Source organism: Postia placenta (assembly GCF_002117355.1).
Source record: "Postia placenta MAD-698-R-SB12 unplaced genomic scaffold POSPLAscaffold_18, whole genome shotgun sequence".
Taxonomy (NCBI): Eukaryota; Fungi; Basidiomycota; class Agaricomycetes; order Polyporales; family Adustoporiaceae; genus Rhodonia; species Rhodonia placenta.
In genome coordinates, this window is record NW_020169849.1 from 658,083 (window position 1) to 673,873 (window position 15,791).

Here is a 15,791-nt window from a genome sequence, read left to right on the forward strand (position 1 = left end):
AAACCTCGTGGCATGCCTTCAACGACGGATACCGGTCCGAAGTGTCCATATGTTTCTCTTCATCTCCGCATTTGGCATGACGTCACTCTACCGATGGACTTGATACATGCCACTCGGTGAGGCAGCTTTGTGCGGGACAATGCAAAGCCCCTTGTACTAGTGTGCCACTCTCGATAGTCATAGCATCCTATGTGTAGTATAAAATCTGTCGTACTTCTCTCCAAAAATACAAGATCCGGTTCCCCCCCAAGTTCAGAGCTCATAAGTTGAGTTCGCCCTGCGTTTAAGCCTTCAACTGCGTCACTTCATCCCTTGCTGCATAACCTCAAAACCTCATCCACTGTGTTTACTCGTCGATACCGTCTCGACGAACCTTTTGACTTCGGCTATTGTCGAAGAAACTGCATTGCATCTCAAACCGCGTCCTAGCTAAGTACACCCTATTGAATTGTGTCTCTTCCCTCTACGATACATCGAAGAGCTCTGCTGAGCTTTTATCGTCCCCACTAACCACCCACAGCCTCCGAGTAGCTTCGACGACGTGTCAAGCCACCTTGTACCTTCCCTAGCGTTCGTAGCCTTTTCCGAGGGCATTTCTCATGTTCACTCGAACCGCGGGACACCTTGCTGCTAACTCCCCTCTCACTAAGACAATAACCCGCCTCTAGTCCACCTAGGTTGTACCCAGGTTAGGGGTTAGGGTTTTGTAGATCGCATCAGCGCACTGGTCCATGCGCAGCTGGTCCGTGCACAGCATGCTGACGCGGCCCCGGGGGCCGGTGAGTCAGAGCGGCTGTGTCAGCAGAGCCCGAGCTGTGCCGCGCACTGCCGTCCTATCTAATCTGATCGTACAGTAGATAACGACTTGTCCGTTCAAGCATATAGTACAGAGGTCGCGGGTTCGAGCCCGCAAAAAGGAAAAATTAAAAAACGGCTAGACGCCGTGCCAACTCGTGACAGCAGATATACTTCGTTACTTTTCTGGATCTATTCGCTTGATCTTTGTGACACTGATGGATGGATTATGCACAGCGAAGTAATAATGAATACGTGACATTCATTCTCGACATTCGAGAGTGTCGCGCAATTGATCCATTCTACTATCTACACAGCTTACCCTGTAGAGCGCCACGGCGAGTAATATTATCAACAGTAGGAAGGAAAGCTTACCAGCAACACGGTTTATGTATACCCCTTTCTCTAACTTCTCCGTCTGAACTGATAGATCATGTAGTTTCCCGATACAAGCAAGTATTTCTCTTACTGTACTTCATAGTAACTCTGTAGTAAGTTTTGTTCTTCACGCCTCTATTTCCCGACACCTGCAATGTGATTTATTCATCTTTGCTCGTTTACAGAGTACACAAGAAGCGACATGCATATTCTGAACCATTGAACAACAGGGCAGTAACTCTCCGTATGCGGCCAAAGCTATCATTTGCGGCCGCGTTCGGCTCTCTTCAGGGCACTCTTCCTCGAACTCCTCGAACTTCTCGAACTTCTAGATGATGACCGGGATGAAGCTCTTGATTGTCCTCTGTGCTCCGCCTCGTAAAATTGGATCAGAGTGCTGAGTACTGAAGTTATACCGAAGGACAGGGGGATATCAGGGAGCAGTACTCACGGTTCATAAATCCCGTGTGATTTTCCATCGTAATTCGACAACCTGCCATCTGCCCATTCTGTTAGAGGAGCAGGGAGTTCAATGTTGTTGAATTGGTCCATCCCGAGAGCAGCTGACATCCAGGAGAAGGCACGGAAGGAGGGGAAGTCCTTTGCATAGTAGGTTGGCGACATATACATGGTGTTCGCATCCTCCCCGCGAGCGAAGAAGATTACATAATCCTCAGTGGCGAGCACTGCGAGTTTGCAACTTTCGTATTCAAGCATCTGTGTCCATATCTACGCAATGAAATTATCAGCATGATCGACTAACCACTACACTGGTTCAGTCAAACCGACCTGGCACAGGAGACCGGTCTGTGTGTCCACTTCGGTCTTATCTGCAGGCCAGATGAAGCGGGTTGCTAGCCCACGCGGAGGCTTTATATTGGTATTCATGTCCTGCAATTGGCTGAGGACATGCCCATCATCATCTCCATCAACGATTTCATGCAAAGCTGCCACGGTCTTGACTTCTATTGTCAGTACGACACGTGGCTTGTTCTTGCGACTCGTGACCGTGCTTTTCCCCTCCGAAACCCTTGTCCTCTTGGCCGGCTTCGTCTCTGTCACAATAAATTTATCTTCAATCAAGATTCTATCAGGGATAACCGGCCCATCGGGTGCAGAGGACAGATAGGGATAGGGGAATTCTTGATCAAAGGTTGCCCATGCGACTCCTGCTTTCTTTGCGAGTATGCAACGAACGCATGCAAGTGCGGGTTCAAGGAACCTTCTGATGCCCCAGTTAGCAGAGTCCTTCTCACTCCAGATCTCTTTGGAGAGTTCTTGGCATTTGACATAGGGGTTAATTCTGCTGAAATTGAATGTATTTTCGTCCGATGTTTTGTCCTGCGGCATATCCTGCAGCATTTTCATGCTACACGTGTCGAGCTGTGTCACAAGCTCATTAACAAATACAATGTATTTGAGCTGCTGTTGCTCCGCAAGAGCCTTCTCCGTAATGTTCAACTTCTTCGTGGATTCCAGTGCTCCTTCTACATAGACTTTTGGTGACGCCGGTCCTATCATGCAAAGATAGTCCATGATAGTTCTACCAGTGAACGGCCTTTCATAGTCGAAATCTCTTCGCGTTAGCTTTGCGGGCTGGTGCGTCACCTGAGTACTAGCTGTGATTGCCTGATCTTGACGCACATCAGGTAAAGAGAATGGTATAGGAGGAGGACGCTGTGACGAGTCACTAGCAGCTTCTGTCTTTGAAGAGGCTCTGGGGGTGGGAGATCCGAGCTGCGACTCGGGCCATGAAACAGTTGCGCGCGGCTGCCGAGGAGTGCGCGGACTGTCACACTGTGTCGACGGAGGAGTAGTCATTGCTTGAGCAGCAATGTACAAGGATTATGAGCTGATATTGTGCGAGTGTGCTCTCTGAGGGTTCTAAACCTGTGCCATTGAGACTCATGTATTTTATACTCCAGTTATGCCTATTTCACAAGCCTTGTGCGCCGCCACCAAGCTTCCTGCGTAATCACATGGAACAAGACTTGCCCTAGAAGATGGAGCCATCACATCCGATTTGATATTGCAGACGCGATATTTTCGATTTCGCCATAGCGACGATTATTCATGGTCAACGAACACATGCCATCAGTTCCGATCTACTCCGTCATGATCTCTTGCAATTGTGTCTGTTTGATCGCAGTTGTAAATGATGTGACTTATCTGATAGTATTTGTGGCGCACTTGTTCGCACATACACGCCACGTTGAAGACGACTATATTGATATATAAAGGCCCACATCTTAGTGAGACTATCTCATACTACGGGTTCAGAGGTCACTCGCATCTACATCATGTCTACCCAGATACAGATCCTTCGATTCCAGGATCTTTTCGATCGAGATAAATACTACGTTTTCAATCGGGTCGCAGTCGAAAACGATGTCACAAATGATACACTGACTACCATCCATCCATCTCAAGCCAAATCACACTACATCTTTCAGCACGATCGTGACTCAACTGAGTCTCCGGAGTCACTTCCGAGTCTCCCGTATCCTGGAAGGCTCAATTGGCCGGGGCTCCTCAAATACGCCTACCCTGGCATCCTGACGTCTCATCTCAGCAGTCATGGCCACCAGCAGTCACTTGATGTTATCTGCAAGGTCGTTTCCATGAGCTATAACAACAACAGAATCGCACATGAGCTCTTTTTTTACAAGAAACTGGAGGATCTTCAAGGTCGCAAGATACCTGAATGCTTTGGAATGTTCGAGGGACAAATAAATGGGGAGCGGGTGGAATGTCTTGTGCTTGAATACTGCGGTGAGCCCGTCGAGGACTTTCGTACTACTTCATGGGAATTCAGGTGAGTCTATCCGCCAGCGGGAGCTTCTCCTGTGCACGGACGTCAATTGATTTTTACTATGACCATTGCAGGGAGGAGCTGGTGGATATCGTCCATGAGCTACATGCACAAAACATACACCATGGCGGTTTATATAAAGAAAACATATTATACCGCCAACGATTGGAACCAGACGGCGCTACCGCGTCGATTGAAGCACCATTGAGTGGCAAGCACATTGAACCGGTCCTCATCAATTTTGGAAACGCATCCCTCGGTTTTCAGTGTGATGCAATGAAGACAAACCAAAGGATCCAGCTTCGCGTGGAAGAGCCTCAGGCCAAGGATTTGATAGGATGCCAGCAATTGCTTCGTTTTGCCCGCAGCATCTCTGCATGGTATCCGTGTGAGACAATTTCCTCAGACATATCACACACAGTCACTCATGACGCTACATGTTAGCTACATTCAAACTGCAGAAATGCTCTGTTCCGATAGAGCTGAGGGATTCCCCTATAGAAAAATTAATCGACGCGGTGAAGGAGAGGAGATATTACTCCGATGAGGAAATCAGAGCGTTGGACGTGAACGTAATTGAGAAAGAACGACGCCAAGCACTGGAACGCTACGACAAGTGGATCAGGACGTGGAAAGCATGCGAGAAATATTCAGACGGAAGCCAAGCATCCACGTTGTAGACTTTCATAGGCGCAATCAGGCTAGTTAGATGTTAACAGAAGGGCTGATCGGCCTATCTACCGTTCGAATTGGGGTGACAACTACCGTCCTAGTACTACTTGCACGCAAAGAACACACAGCTGTGAATCCCGCAATAAATCTTAACACAAGAAGATGACGGGCACGTGCACCATATCAAACATTGTCCCTAAATACCGAACCGCTAGTTCGCTGCTGCCTTGGAACATAAGGTTGCAAAGGTAGTATTTGAACATCATAAATTTGAGTGAGAAATCGTCACCAAACTCTGCCGATTAGTGATTTGCGAAGACGTAGACAGAATGCAATGCGCATCGCGCTGCTTCATGCTGCAGGAGCTGGACTCGTGTCTAGTCGCTACTATGAACCGCGCGTGGGCAGTGCTTAGTCCGAGAGATGGGACATGGGAGGAAGCCCGGGGAAAGCAGCGCTCGTGGAAATGATGTGGTGCTGTAGCGACCGGAAGAACGGTACTTATGCGCGTTTCACTCGCAATTAAATTGACTCGTTGGTCTGCGCTGCCGCACGACGTATCATGTTCGTGTCAGTGATTCTGGTAGTACATCGGGTAATCAACGTTCAACAATCAAGGGGTTTCATTCCTGTGGCATGTCATCCTCATATGCGAACGGCGTAACCCGCGCAAACATCTCTTCTCCCCCGAACGACAGGGCGTTGCCCTCTGTCAACCGCGCCTTCACATCCTCCTCCACCTCTGGCGCGAGCTCATTATTGCGCTTCCGCGTTACCTGAATACATGTCGGGCTCGCAGAGGCCGTTAGGCTCTTCTCCACCGACTTATGAACGTCCAGGATGTGTGCCAGCAGGCGTGGCTGTGCCCCCCCTCGCGCCACCACCGCCCGCCGGACAACCTCGAGTGTCGCCAGGACATCAGTCTCCTCTTCTACCTCCGGAGTGCGCTCGTCTGGGCCCTTTGTGCCCTCCGCAGCCTGCCTGGTCTTCTCCGCCTCCTCGAGTACGTCCTGTTCCGCCCGTACTTTAGAGACCTTCGCGTCCATGCGCTCCGAGAACGCATGTAGCGCCATCGCGAGCTTCGTGCCCGCCTTCAGGTAACCCTCCTTGACCAGCTCGCTGACGACTGCGCGCGGCCGGCCGACTTCGCGCTCCTGCGTGGGCAGGTCAAAGCTGCAGCGTTCAAGCTGCTCACTTGCGTTGTGCTCGCATGCTTTTGGAATCTCCATCCGACAAGGGAAGCCTTCGTGTGTGATGATGCGCAGCGCCCACACCTCCGCTACCTCGAGTGGCGTCGAGCCGACACTGTCCTCCATGTACAGCGCCTCGACGGGGCCTGCATCGATGAGGAGCTGCGTGAGCTTGGGCCGCCCCTCTTGAATGGCTATATGGAGTGGGGTCATGCCGTGGACGTCGCGCAGGAGATAAGGCAATGCCTTGGCTTCTACGAGTATGCGGACCATGTCGATGTGATGGCGCTTGACTGCGAGAGCGAGAGGCTGAAAACGATGTCCAATGAGATGCATCAGGCGGATATGGCATCTCGGTCACTCACAGTATATTTCAAGCCTTTGGATTGCTGCATTAACATCTTTTTGACCACGTCCTCCGGAAAAGTGGCCAACGCGCGTTTGATGAGCTTTGCATGGTACTCGCTTGAGTGTACTGCGAAGTGATGAAAGATATTCCACCTGCATGCAACATGAACTCCTTCATTGATGTTGATCAGCACGAACGAGTCGAGCTTCACTCACCCTCTGTGATCAGTGTCGGTCACGGAAACACCCTTGTTGACCAGGAGGTCGAACAACTCTGGATTGACGCCCCAGTTTGCAACAGCAAGGACATGGTTGAACCCGGAGAAGTTGATCCTAGCAGACAATACAGTCAGTTCAATATCTGACCCACTGATGTACTACATGCGAACACCCACTTTGCATGCAATGCTTCCGTCATTCGTGTTGGGCGCAGCTCAAGCAGCGTCTGTACAGCGTCGGGTTCGCAGCCAATCACAGCTGCCGTGACCACCGACTCATTCATTGAGCGCGTTCAACGTCCATCCTAGCCAGACTGGCAGAACCGAGGGGAGGTCGTGTGTGCGACGCAGGAGCTGAGCGCGCTCGTCGCTGTGTGTAGACGCGTAGTAGCGGTAAGCAGCAAGTGGCCGGTCTCCATGGAGGTACCGCAGCACGCCGCACGCATTTGCCTTTGCGGCGTGCCACAGGAGGGGCATGTCATCAGTCTTCTCCGGCTCGCGCGACTTCTTGCTCAGTGAACGTGCAAGATCCTTACGCTTGCTGCCTCCAGCACATCATCCGCCGTGTCGGACTCCGACGGCTTGCCCTGTGCCGCCCTTGCCTTGTGTGTGGCGGATTGTATCCAGTCAAGCAGTGTATGATGAGGAGTGTATTCCGACTGATACCCTTTCGTAATGGAAAGAGGCGCGTTCACATCCACCCCAGCGTCTAGCAGTAAGCTTGCAACATCGTCTCGACGCTGGGCCGCCGCTTCAAGAGGCGTACGGGCATTGTCTATGTGGTCTCTGGAGTTTGCGTAGTAAGTGTGTGGCTTTCTACATAAATGCTTCAGCGGCAGCAAGGCAGGCAAGAAGATGTGCAACAGACCTGATAGTCTTGAAGTGGTCATAATCGTCCTCGCCGAGCACAAGCTTCGCCTTGTACGCAAGCAGGACCGCCAGCACAGAGTAGTGCCCTTTGTCGATGGCAGACACGACAGGATACACGGTGCGTGCCTGTGCGTCGACGTACGGCGTATTCACTACGGCTTTCGCGCTGGGATCGCAACGGAGCAGCGTCAGGACGAGATCAGCCTTGCCAGAACGGACAATCCGGTGGAACACTGTGAGCAGATTCTCGTCTGCCTGCGACGATGTGGCACCAGCAGCAATGAGCTTCCGTGCGATTTCGCCTCTAATGCGCTCGTGCCTTGTCAACGCGGTTATCGTCAGATGGTCGAATTGATGCACGTTCCATCCGTTTGCCACAGTCACAAGAGAGACGTCGGCACCATGGACGATGAGCAGGTCGACAACGGCAGTGGAGCCCGCAAGAATCGCATATTGCAGTGGTGTGAAGACGAAATCCCAGTCCGTGGCATTGACGTCTGCCTCGCTTTCGTTGTCCGATGTCTGCGCTTCGTCGACGTCCGTGGCAACCTTGACGACCTTGACATCGTGGCTGTGGCCCTCGACCACCGATCCTTCGTCACTCCCGTCGTGGATGTCATCGTCCTCTCCGTTCTCCTTGTGTTCATCTCCGCGGCCCGAGCTCACCATACGGGTCTCGCCACCCACCATCTGTGGTGCAGCCGACTTCAACTCCTCCGCTTTCTCACCGTTGATGGCGCTTCGCTCGAGCATTCTCCGCACAACGTCGGCCAGACCAAGCTGCGCTGCAAGATGCAGCGCCGTCCGCCCGTCAGCGATCCGTAGCGTCAGTCGAGCACCCGCGTCAATCAGGTCACACTAGCACCGCTACTTGCAATGGCGTCCGGCCGACACGGTCGCGGCGATCAAGGTGTGCACGGTCCTCTTGCACCAGGGCCACGACTGCCGGTCTGTTGCCAGATGCGATGGCTTTGAAGAGCCTCTCCGTCGCCCCGATGTATGCCTGCTCGGCCCACTCTCCGACGTGGATAGGATTGAAGCTACCGGAGATACTCTGCCGCCCGGGGTCTTCTTCGATGAATCTATATAAATATGACATGAGCGCGATGTAATGACTAGCCGTGCATGTGAACTGACTGGATACGACCCCGGACGTATGTGGCGTCTTCCTTCGCTTGGAGTTGCTTCTCGTCGTCGTCCTCAGGCTCTGGACAATTCTGATCCAAGTCTTAGTAGACAGTCTGCCGCGTATACAGACCATCATTAACCTCACAGCAATCCTCTAGACATTCTGAAATTGTCCCAAAGAAGGCTGGGTGACGATGCAGCCGATGCCCTTCGTTGTTCGGATTGAACGATGCTGTACAGACGTCAGCATAGAGCAACCCACGTGCAATCCAATACAAGCTCACAGTTCACGCCCAGATCCTGACAGACGACGAGTCAGAGGATTTGAATGCATGTACGAAGAAGGATACACACCGTTTGGTACACCAACTTGTCGATCCGCCGAGCATTCCACCCAGGTCCATACGGTATGTGCAGTGCCCCAGTGTCATAGTCATTCATCTCGAGTCCGGTGAAATCCAGGTTCGTCTTCAGGTCGCCCTTGTTCTTCCGACCGTGCCTCTTCCAATCACGTTGAGCATTCGGACGTCCGCGTAGAGCACGCCGAGCGTCGACATAGCTGTCGCGGGCAACCCCATTCCTGATGTTCTCGAGCACAAGCAGACGCCCGAGTCCCTGAGTCCGCGAGATCGCTCGCTCGAAGATCTACAGTCCACGTCAGCTCGCTCGACGCAGTATATGACAAATGGAACTTCTCAGTACGTACCGTCGGATTCACGTCGTCGCGCCGAAGAGTGGGCACATACACCTCAAAGTGGCGCGAAGAGTACTTGGCCAGCCGTATCTCATACGACGGCGACCGACGCGTCATGTCCACCGTGTTGCACTGTCGCATCATCGCCACGATCGCCCGAGGGCTCGCCCACACACGCCTCCCATCGTATGCACAGCACGGCGCATCCACGTCGAACCCTGCAAGGATCTCCGCGGGAGACCGGTACCGCGGAGACCGGTATAGACGCAGCACAATCTGCACCGCCCGATACGGGTACTGCGAGTGAATGGACACGGTGTGCCTCGAGCGCACACACGTCACGTCCCACGGAACAGAGTCGCGCACGGCCTCGTAGATCGCCTGTGTCTTCTTCTCAGCTTCTGCCGCCGTCAGACTGTATAAGAAAAGGTCCACGTCCGACGTCGGATACGCGTGTTGTGGAAGTGCTTGCGCAGCGCTCTCTTCGACACCTTGGCAGATGCGGGGACAGGACTCAGACACGCCTGCACTGCACCGCCCGCCGCCACCACGTTCTTCCAGTCGGTCAGCTGCGACAGCGACCCTTCTGTGAAGAGCGCCAATTTCTGCTTGAACTCGTCAAGCGTCGCCACCATCGCCGGCGTGCCTTCCTTCCGACGACGGTCCTCAGAAAGAGGCAGGATGAACTTAGCTGACACATCGCTCTCGTTCTTCACCACTCGAGCCCGCGTCGTGCGAATGGCCGCCGGCGCATCGAAGACGTCGACAAGGCCGACGTGTGGATTGTTCAGGCGAGGGCTCGTCTTATCTGTTGCGAACAGCTTGCGCAGAGCCGCTTCATCGTCGATCGAGGCCTGCAGCGCATCCGACAGTGCGTCGAACGCGCCAGGACCCGTGGGCAGCTCGACAACGCGCGACAAAAACGCTACGGCTTCGGGTGTCTGAGACATGGTCGATTACAAGCAGGGATTCCAAGTCTCGCACTGAGGATGCGAGATGGCGTCCGTCAGCGCGTGCAGTGTCGTTTATATGTGCATTGCATCGTGCTTGGAAATGATGCGATAGGCCACGGCTGATGCCCAATGGTCGCAAGATGAGTCACATTGTCGGTGAGCGGGCGCGCAAAGAGGCGTCGGGTAGTGAGCGCGAGGCGCAGCGACGAACGTACCTGGGCGTCGATCATCCCGACCTGATTCGGCATTGCTATCTTTGGCAATTCCCGTCGTGTGTTTCGTGACTCGCCCTCGGGACATCGATGCGGATACACCTCGTTTCAGACACCGAGCTTTACATGCGCTGATTCTGGATTGATGACCACAGCCTCCAGGCTTCCAGGAGCCACGCTGGTACTGCCGCTCCCGCATGCTGCATCCGACGCTCAGTTCTCATAGGCTGATGGCGAGAGTACGACTCACTGATGCAGCTCCATCATCGCACAGCGTCACGATGGCTCAGCGTTTCTCTCTCTCTCCGGTACCCCTGCTGCCCGCTACCGCCACCGCATATTCTCAGCGCTACTGTCTCTCCTTCTGCTCGGGTCTCCCAATCTCCACTTTCCACGCTTCCGGATTCCGTAGCCCAGCGCTTGCTTCACCTAGCTCACGTACCCTACCTCGCTGACACTCCGCGACACCTTGTCATGTGCCTCTCCTGCTCGGACATCGTTGCCAGCATGTGTGCTGGTCACCGGGCCTGTCCACTCATGTTCGGCCATGTATACACGGCACGGAGCATCATACCTCGGCGTGCATGCGCTCTTGTCCTACCGGTAGACGATGTACAGATGAATGGCGCAACGTGCATGCGGGATAACGGGCTCCAATACTGGATCACTCGTAAATCAAGGTCTCTTTCATCGTTTCGAACTGCCGCCTGTTCGCTAGTATTTGCTCCTTGAGACCCATAACGTTCGTGATCGAGATCTGATCGGCAAAACCGTTCCACGATTAATACGCTTGCCTCGAGGAACTGCCGTTGTCTTTGCCAGTTACAAAGAAGGCGTGCGAGTGCAGATGTGGCAAGCAGCTTACGCTCGACTCCAGACTCTATACGCTCGTGTAGCGCCTTACTCTGACGCAAGAGGTAGTTTGAGACCAAGTGTCCAGCCGACTGTCTTCCCGAAGAATCTCTCGCCCGGTTCCACGTTAATCTCCATGTGCACTTATGGCAGTCTGCTGGTGGCGCTGATTTGCTGAGTCTGTCTCGCACCACAGAGATCTCCTTCGCATTTACTCGTAAATTTCATCCCTTCGTTTCCAGGGTCTCGATTCAGAAATGTATCACATCTTGACTGGCCACGACGCAAGCCGTACCAGATAGCGGCCCTCACGAGTCGCACTTCACCCTCAGCCACGATCCAATTGGTCCCGCCGTGCTTGACAGAGTGCCATATCCTAGCGTCGTGACGTCTCATGCCAGCAGCAAAGCCCTATTGGAGAGGTAGCCAAACACTTGGGCCTGCAGGGTAGTTTGTCCGCTGAAGACCTGGAAGGAACTCGACGCCGAACGACGCGAAGTCTCGGAGCGTTACAAGAAGGAGGCGTGGCAGGCGTGCACGGGACGCAATGCAGTACCTACGGCATCCGAACTTGAACGTGTCCTCACTGCCTTCGCCGGGCTTCTTCCTGTGTCCCGCCTCTCGGACTAAGCATTTCCCACGCGCGGTGCATAGTCGCGATTGGGTACGAGTCTAGCTGTGTATATGGAACCCAAATACGTCAGGGTGTACCTACTTCCAAGGGTTCTCTGGGAAACTTCAGATACACTGGTACGTACAAACCTTATACAGTTGTCAGTGAGGATCAAGGCGATGCTCTTGGGACTGCGCACTACACAGCCTCTCAAGTTCACATTTCATGATTGACGGGGAGTCACACGATGCCATATTGTGGTCACAAACGAGGCCGCATTGAACCGGTAATCTTCTATGATACTTTTTTCATCATTAGCAGCTCGCTGCTCACGAAACAGGAAGGTATCGATATTTACACAAGAGGGCACACTGACTGTTTCAGCATCGACGTTGATACTAAACTGCAGTGGTGCAACGTATCCTATAATGCCTATCTCAGCTCGCAACTAGCGTGCACTAGTATGGGGTGACACACTTGTACATCAGCCGTGTGGACCATTGTGAGCAGTGCCTTTGTGCGATCATCTGACAGAACTTAATCCTTGAACTCCCGGAAGCTATAGGCGGCGTCCGTTCTGACATCGCACAGCATGTTCAGATTGCATAAATACTCTCACTTGGTCCACAATAACTAATCATTCTGTTGACTTCAGCTCCGCCTTCGGCCATGACCAGCGCCCAGGCCGTCTACTTTGAGCAGCTCTCGAAACTCAAATATGGCTATCCGCTCTGGGATCCCGAGCCTCAGAATGGCAGCGTCGAACTGCAGATTGGCGACGTGGGGATCGTCTTTCATGGCGTATTCTCCCGCATCTTCAATGCCATGCGCCCCGAAGGTGATCCCCTTAATGTTGATGGTGTTCCTGAGGGCTACCTGCCACTAGACCTTGGGAGAAATCCGCCCAAAATGGAACGGCTCAACGACTTGCCTCCAGGACCGCTCTGCAGCCACACTATAACGCATATCCACGCCAGCGCCGAAGTGAGCGCTGGAGTTGCGGGGTAAGTCGTTTCAAGCATATCGCTCGCTGTATCCAAGTGACCCGATGAATCGCAGGCATGGTGCCTCACTGGACTTTCGGTTCCGTTGCTCCGACAAACAAGGAGCGATTCTAATCACGAAGGAGGCCATCGACCGCAATTTCCTTTTGCCGAATAATCGCATTGTGCAATACATCCGCCGCCACTATAAGAGCTGGTATCAATTTGCCATACAGGACCGCGGCTATGCAATCGGCATAGATGATATCATGTTTGTGAGCGGATGGGCTAAGACGGCAGATTGGGCTGTCGCGGCCTTCACTCAGGGAGGGAATTCGGCAGAGCTCTCCTTCGATGGCAATTTCGGGAAGCCCGCTAGCATATCTGCCTCCTTCTCCGTCTCGCATGAGGAATCACCAATTTTACAGCAAAATTCAGGTCCACGTGCGCGACGGGAGGATGTTGTCGCACAAGATTCTAACGCACGGAATGCCCGCTACAGCGGTAGGCATTCCGCTGTGTCTGGTCACCACCGGAGGGACCAATGTGTTTTTTTCCACTACTACATGGTGAAGCCCAGGGTACTCAGGACTCCAAAGGTGATCCGCGCCGCCGCCGGATTTCATGAGCCAGGGCGGTCACCAAACAATGATTCGGACAACGGGTCGGGGTCTGAGTCTACAATTTCATCTCAGAGTGTCGACGTGAAAAATATACCCTGGGATCAGCAGGTATGCATTAACGACCATCATATTGCTGAACACGTGTACTGATATGAACTACATAGCCACATAATCCGGTAAAACTACTGTTAGACTACATTCTGGAGGTGAGTAATGATGACTGTAGATGACTGTACTAAGGCCCTGACGGCGTTCAATCTCGTGCAGCACTCGGATGCCGAACTGGCTGTAGCTAGCGACAGAGACGTTCATACTCTGATGGAGGTACGTCAACCGCTTCACTGCACAAGTGAGACTTTATGCTACCACATCGTGTATGCTTCAGGGCCGCGCCTCCGTGGGTCTGGAGGTAATATTGGCAGAAATACGGCCGCACGTATATGTGGATGGAAGTGGATGTACGCTCTCGTCTGTTTTGTTTACCCATCTGTGTTGACGACCTGCGAAGTGGGAACAATTCACGACTACGCCACTTCAGAAGGCGATCATGATAAAATTCAAGGAATATTGCAAGAGAAATTATCACAAAGCACTTCCCCAGTGGCAGGAAGCTCAGAGAACGACGAAACCCGAGAAGAGGATTTATTCTCCGCTGAGTTTTTGGAATGGTTCCCGCAGTCACTACATGGTGAGAATGAAAAACGCAATCTTACCATAGAATAATTTAATCTCATGTTCTCAACATTGTCAGCTAGTGCGAGAACCTCGCCAGCATCATCACTCACGTGTGCTACCCCTGAAGCGGACAATGCGTGAGTAGTCGAATTCATTGATTTGTAACCCAGAGAGACAGACGCTATACTCTTGTTAAAGCAGCTGGATGCGTTCACCGCCATGTTATTCACAAGATGGAAAGTCTACGGTTCATGGGTCTATGAATTGGGAGGTCGCCAAGACACCTCACTTTGCGATACAAACACCACCATCCGTGTCTGGATTTGATGAGTATATTGACATACAAGAGCTCGAGTGACCGGGGGAGATGTATGCAGTGGGACCAGATTGTCCATCAGCGAAATCCACGGAAAGGCGTCAGTCAGGCGTAGTCTGCCCAGTCAGGCACATTTCCCTCTTTTCTTAGTTTCACTCGTAGGTCGCGAGGCACCCCGATCAGATTAGGAAACCGGCTCGTGGTGGGGCCGAAAGAAGTAGGTTGTATATCCCCTCCCGGACACCCAGAACAACATCGAGCGCATGCAGGATGTAGAGTCGTTTGGGATATACACGCTTAAAAACATAGATTCATTCACCATTGCAGTGATGTTCGAGGAACGAGAGACGGATAAAGGGCATCATACGTTTTGTGAGGTGGAGCGTTACGTCCGGTCAATTAGAGAATGATGGCAACCACATATTGGACCATGAGGTACTAGAAGACGACGCTGAATAACATGGATTCACTCACCATCGCAGTGACGGTCGAGGAACGAGATATGGACGAAGTGATGGACGTCATCCGATTCTGCATGGTTCAGCGTTACGCCTGATCGATTCGGGTTGAGACAAAAACATCCGCTTCAGAAGGATGGACGAGCTTATTGATTCAGCTCAAGACAGGGATGGACGGAGCAAGGCAAACACAGCTGTCCAACGCGAGTGTTTTCTAGCTTTAGCTCAAGCGTGAGCAATACTAGAACTATACAATCAGACGGTGCAGTCTCATGGCAGGACGGATGCATCACCAATGTGTCCGCGTTATCTGCCTCTGCTTTCTGCGCAACGTACATTGTTAATACCTCGCTACTAAGGAAGGATGTAGTCCGAAGTACGCACTAAAGTCGTAGACAGAAGACAAGCCACATTGAATGGCGAAAGGGAGAATCAGACGAATCGCTAAAACGTGTAAATCGAGGTATTAGCGTCAGTCACTGTAAATGTTAAGCGTTGCTCGTTCAAGATTATATGGATGAGCTGGTTAGAACTGGGGCAAGAGAGTATCAAACCGACACGTACGGAAGAAGCCGGACCCCATTGGGCGCTTAATATCTAACTCTTGTCCGGCTCGTCTGCGGCATCTCGCATCGTTCGTCTGTGTCTGTACAGTCGTGATCTATTGCAATGTGTTTTGGGAAGGCAGAAGACAAGCGGACCTTCGTCGGTTCTACAGCACGCAGGAAATGTATTCTAGGTTGATCAGTTAGTGACGTTCGATCAACATGACATGGGTCCCACGTATACCATCTCAGCGCACGAAGCGTGTTCAATTTCGACTTTGCGAGAGCAGAAGGTGAGGAGCCGTTACTTTCGTTATCATGTGATTGCCAGCGTGGCAGCTGAGGATCTCCGGCGGCAGCAGACATCTCCGGCGGGGTTCGAAGAATAGATACCGATGTGCTCATTGAAACATCCACAGTTTCACGAGGCGCAACAGTCCTGTTTCCGTCTTGTCT

At 52.4% G+C, this 15,791-nt stretch overlaps 4 protein-coding genes across 4 annotated transcripts; 2 read left to right on the forward strand and 2 right to left on the reverse strand.

Annotated features, from left to right (window-relative positions):
* Positions 1 to 1,501: 1,501 nt before the first annotated feature.
* Positions 1,502 to 2,994, reverse strand: POSPLADRAFT_1050122 (hypothetical protein; the record flags this gene model as incomplete). Its single annotated transcript, XM_024479919.1, has 4 exons — positions 1,502 to 1,577; positions 1,625 to 1,902; positions 1,963 to 2,781; positions 2,818 to 2,994. The coding sequence occupies 4 exons, from the start codon at positions 2,992 to 2,994 to the stop codon at positions 1,502 to 1,504; spliced, it is 1,350 nt and encodes a 449-aa protein (XP_024334284.1).
* Positions 2,995 to 3,473: 479 nt separating this feature from the next.
* POSPLADRAFT_1050123 (hypothetical protein) lies at positions 3,474 to 4,665 on the forward strand (the record flags this gene model as incomplete). Its single annotated transcript, XM_024479920.1, has 3 exons — positions 3,474 to 3,988; positions 4,060 to 4,373; positions 4,430 to 4,665. 3 exons carry the CDS (start codon positions 3,474 to 3,476, stop codon positions 4,663 to 4,665), a joined length of 1,065 nt encoding a protein of 354 aa, XP_024334285.1.
* A 615-nt stretch (positions 4,666 to 5,280) lies between these two features.
* POSPLADRAFT_1050124 (hypothetical protein) lies at positions 5,281 to 10,819 on the reverse strand (the record flags this gene model as incomplete). The annotated part of the gene is made up of 15 exons (XM_024479921.1): positions 5,281 to 6,156; positions 6,213 to 6,348; positions 6,412 to 6,528; positions 6,591 to 6,640; positions 6,950 to 7,229; positions 7,282 to 8,063; positions 8,143 to 8,365; positions 8,421 to 8,490; positions 8,542 to 8,643; positions 8,696 to 8,711; positions 8,766 to 9,056; positions 9,118 to 9,520; positions 9,541 to 10,030; positions 10,274 to 10,470; positions 10,713 to 10,819. The coding sequence occupies 15 exons, from the start codon at positions 10,817 to 10,819 to the stop codon at positions 5,281 to 5,283; spliced, it is 4,140 nt and encodes a 1,379-aa protein (XP_024334286.1).
* A 1,585-nt stretch (positions 10,820 to 12,404) lies between these two features.
* POSPLADRAFT_1157206 (hypothetical protein) lies at positions 12,405 to 14,064 on the forward strand (the record flags this gene model as incomplete). Its single annotated transcript, XM_024487144.1, has 6 exons — positions 12,405 to 12,739; positions 12,795 to 13,449; positions 13,506 to 13,547; positions 13,582 to 13,665; positions 13,727 to 13,799; positions 13,850 to 14,064. The coding sequence occupies 6 exons, from the start codon at positions 12,405 to 12,407 to the stop codon at positions 14,062 to 14,064; spliced, it is 1,404 nt and encodes a 467-aa protein (XP_024334287.1).
* Between the last annotated feature and the right edge of the window lie 1,727 nt (positions 14,065 to 15,791).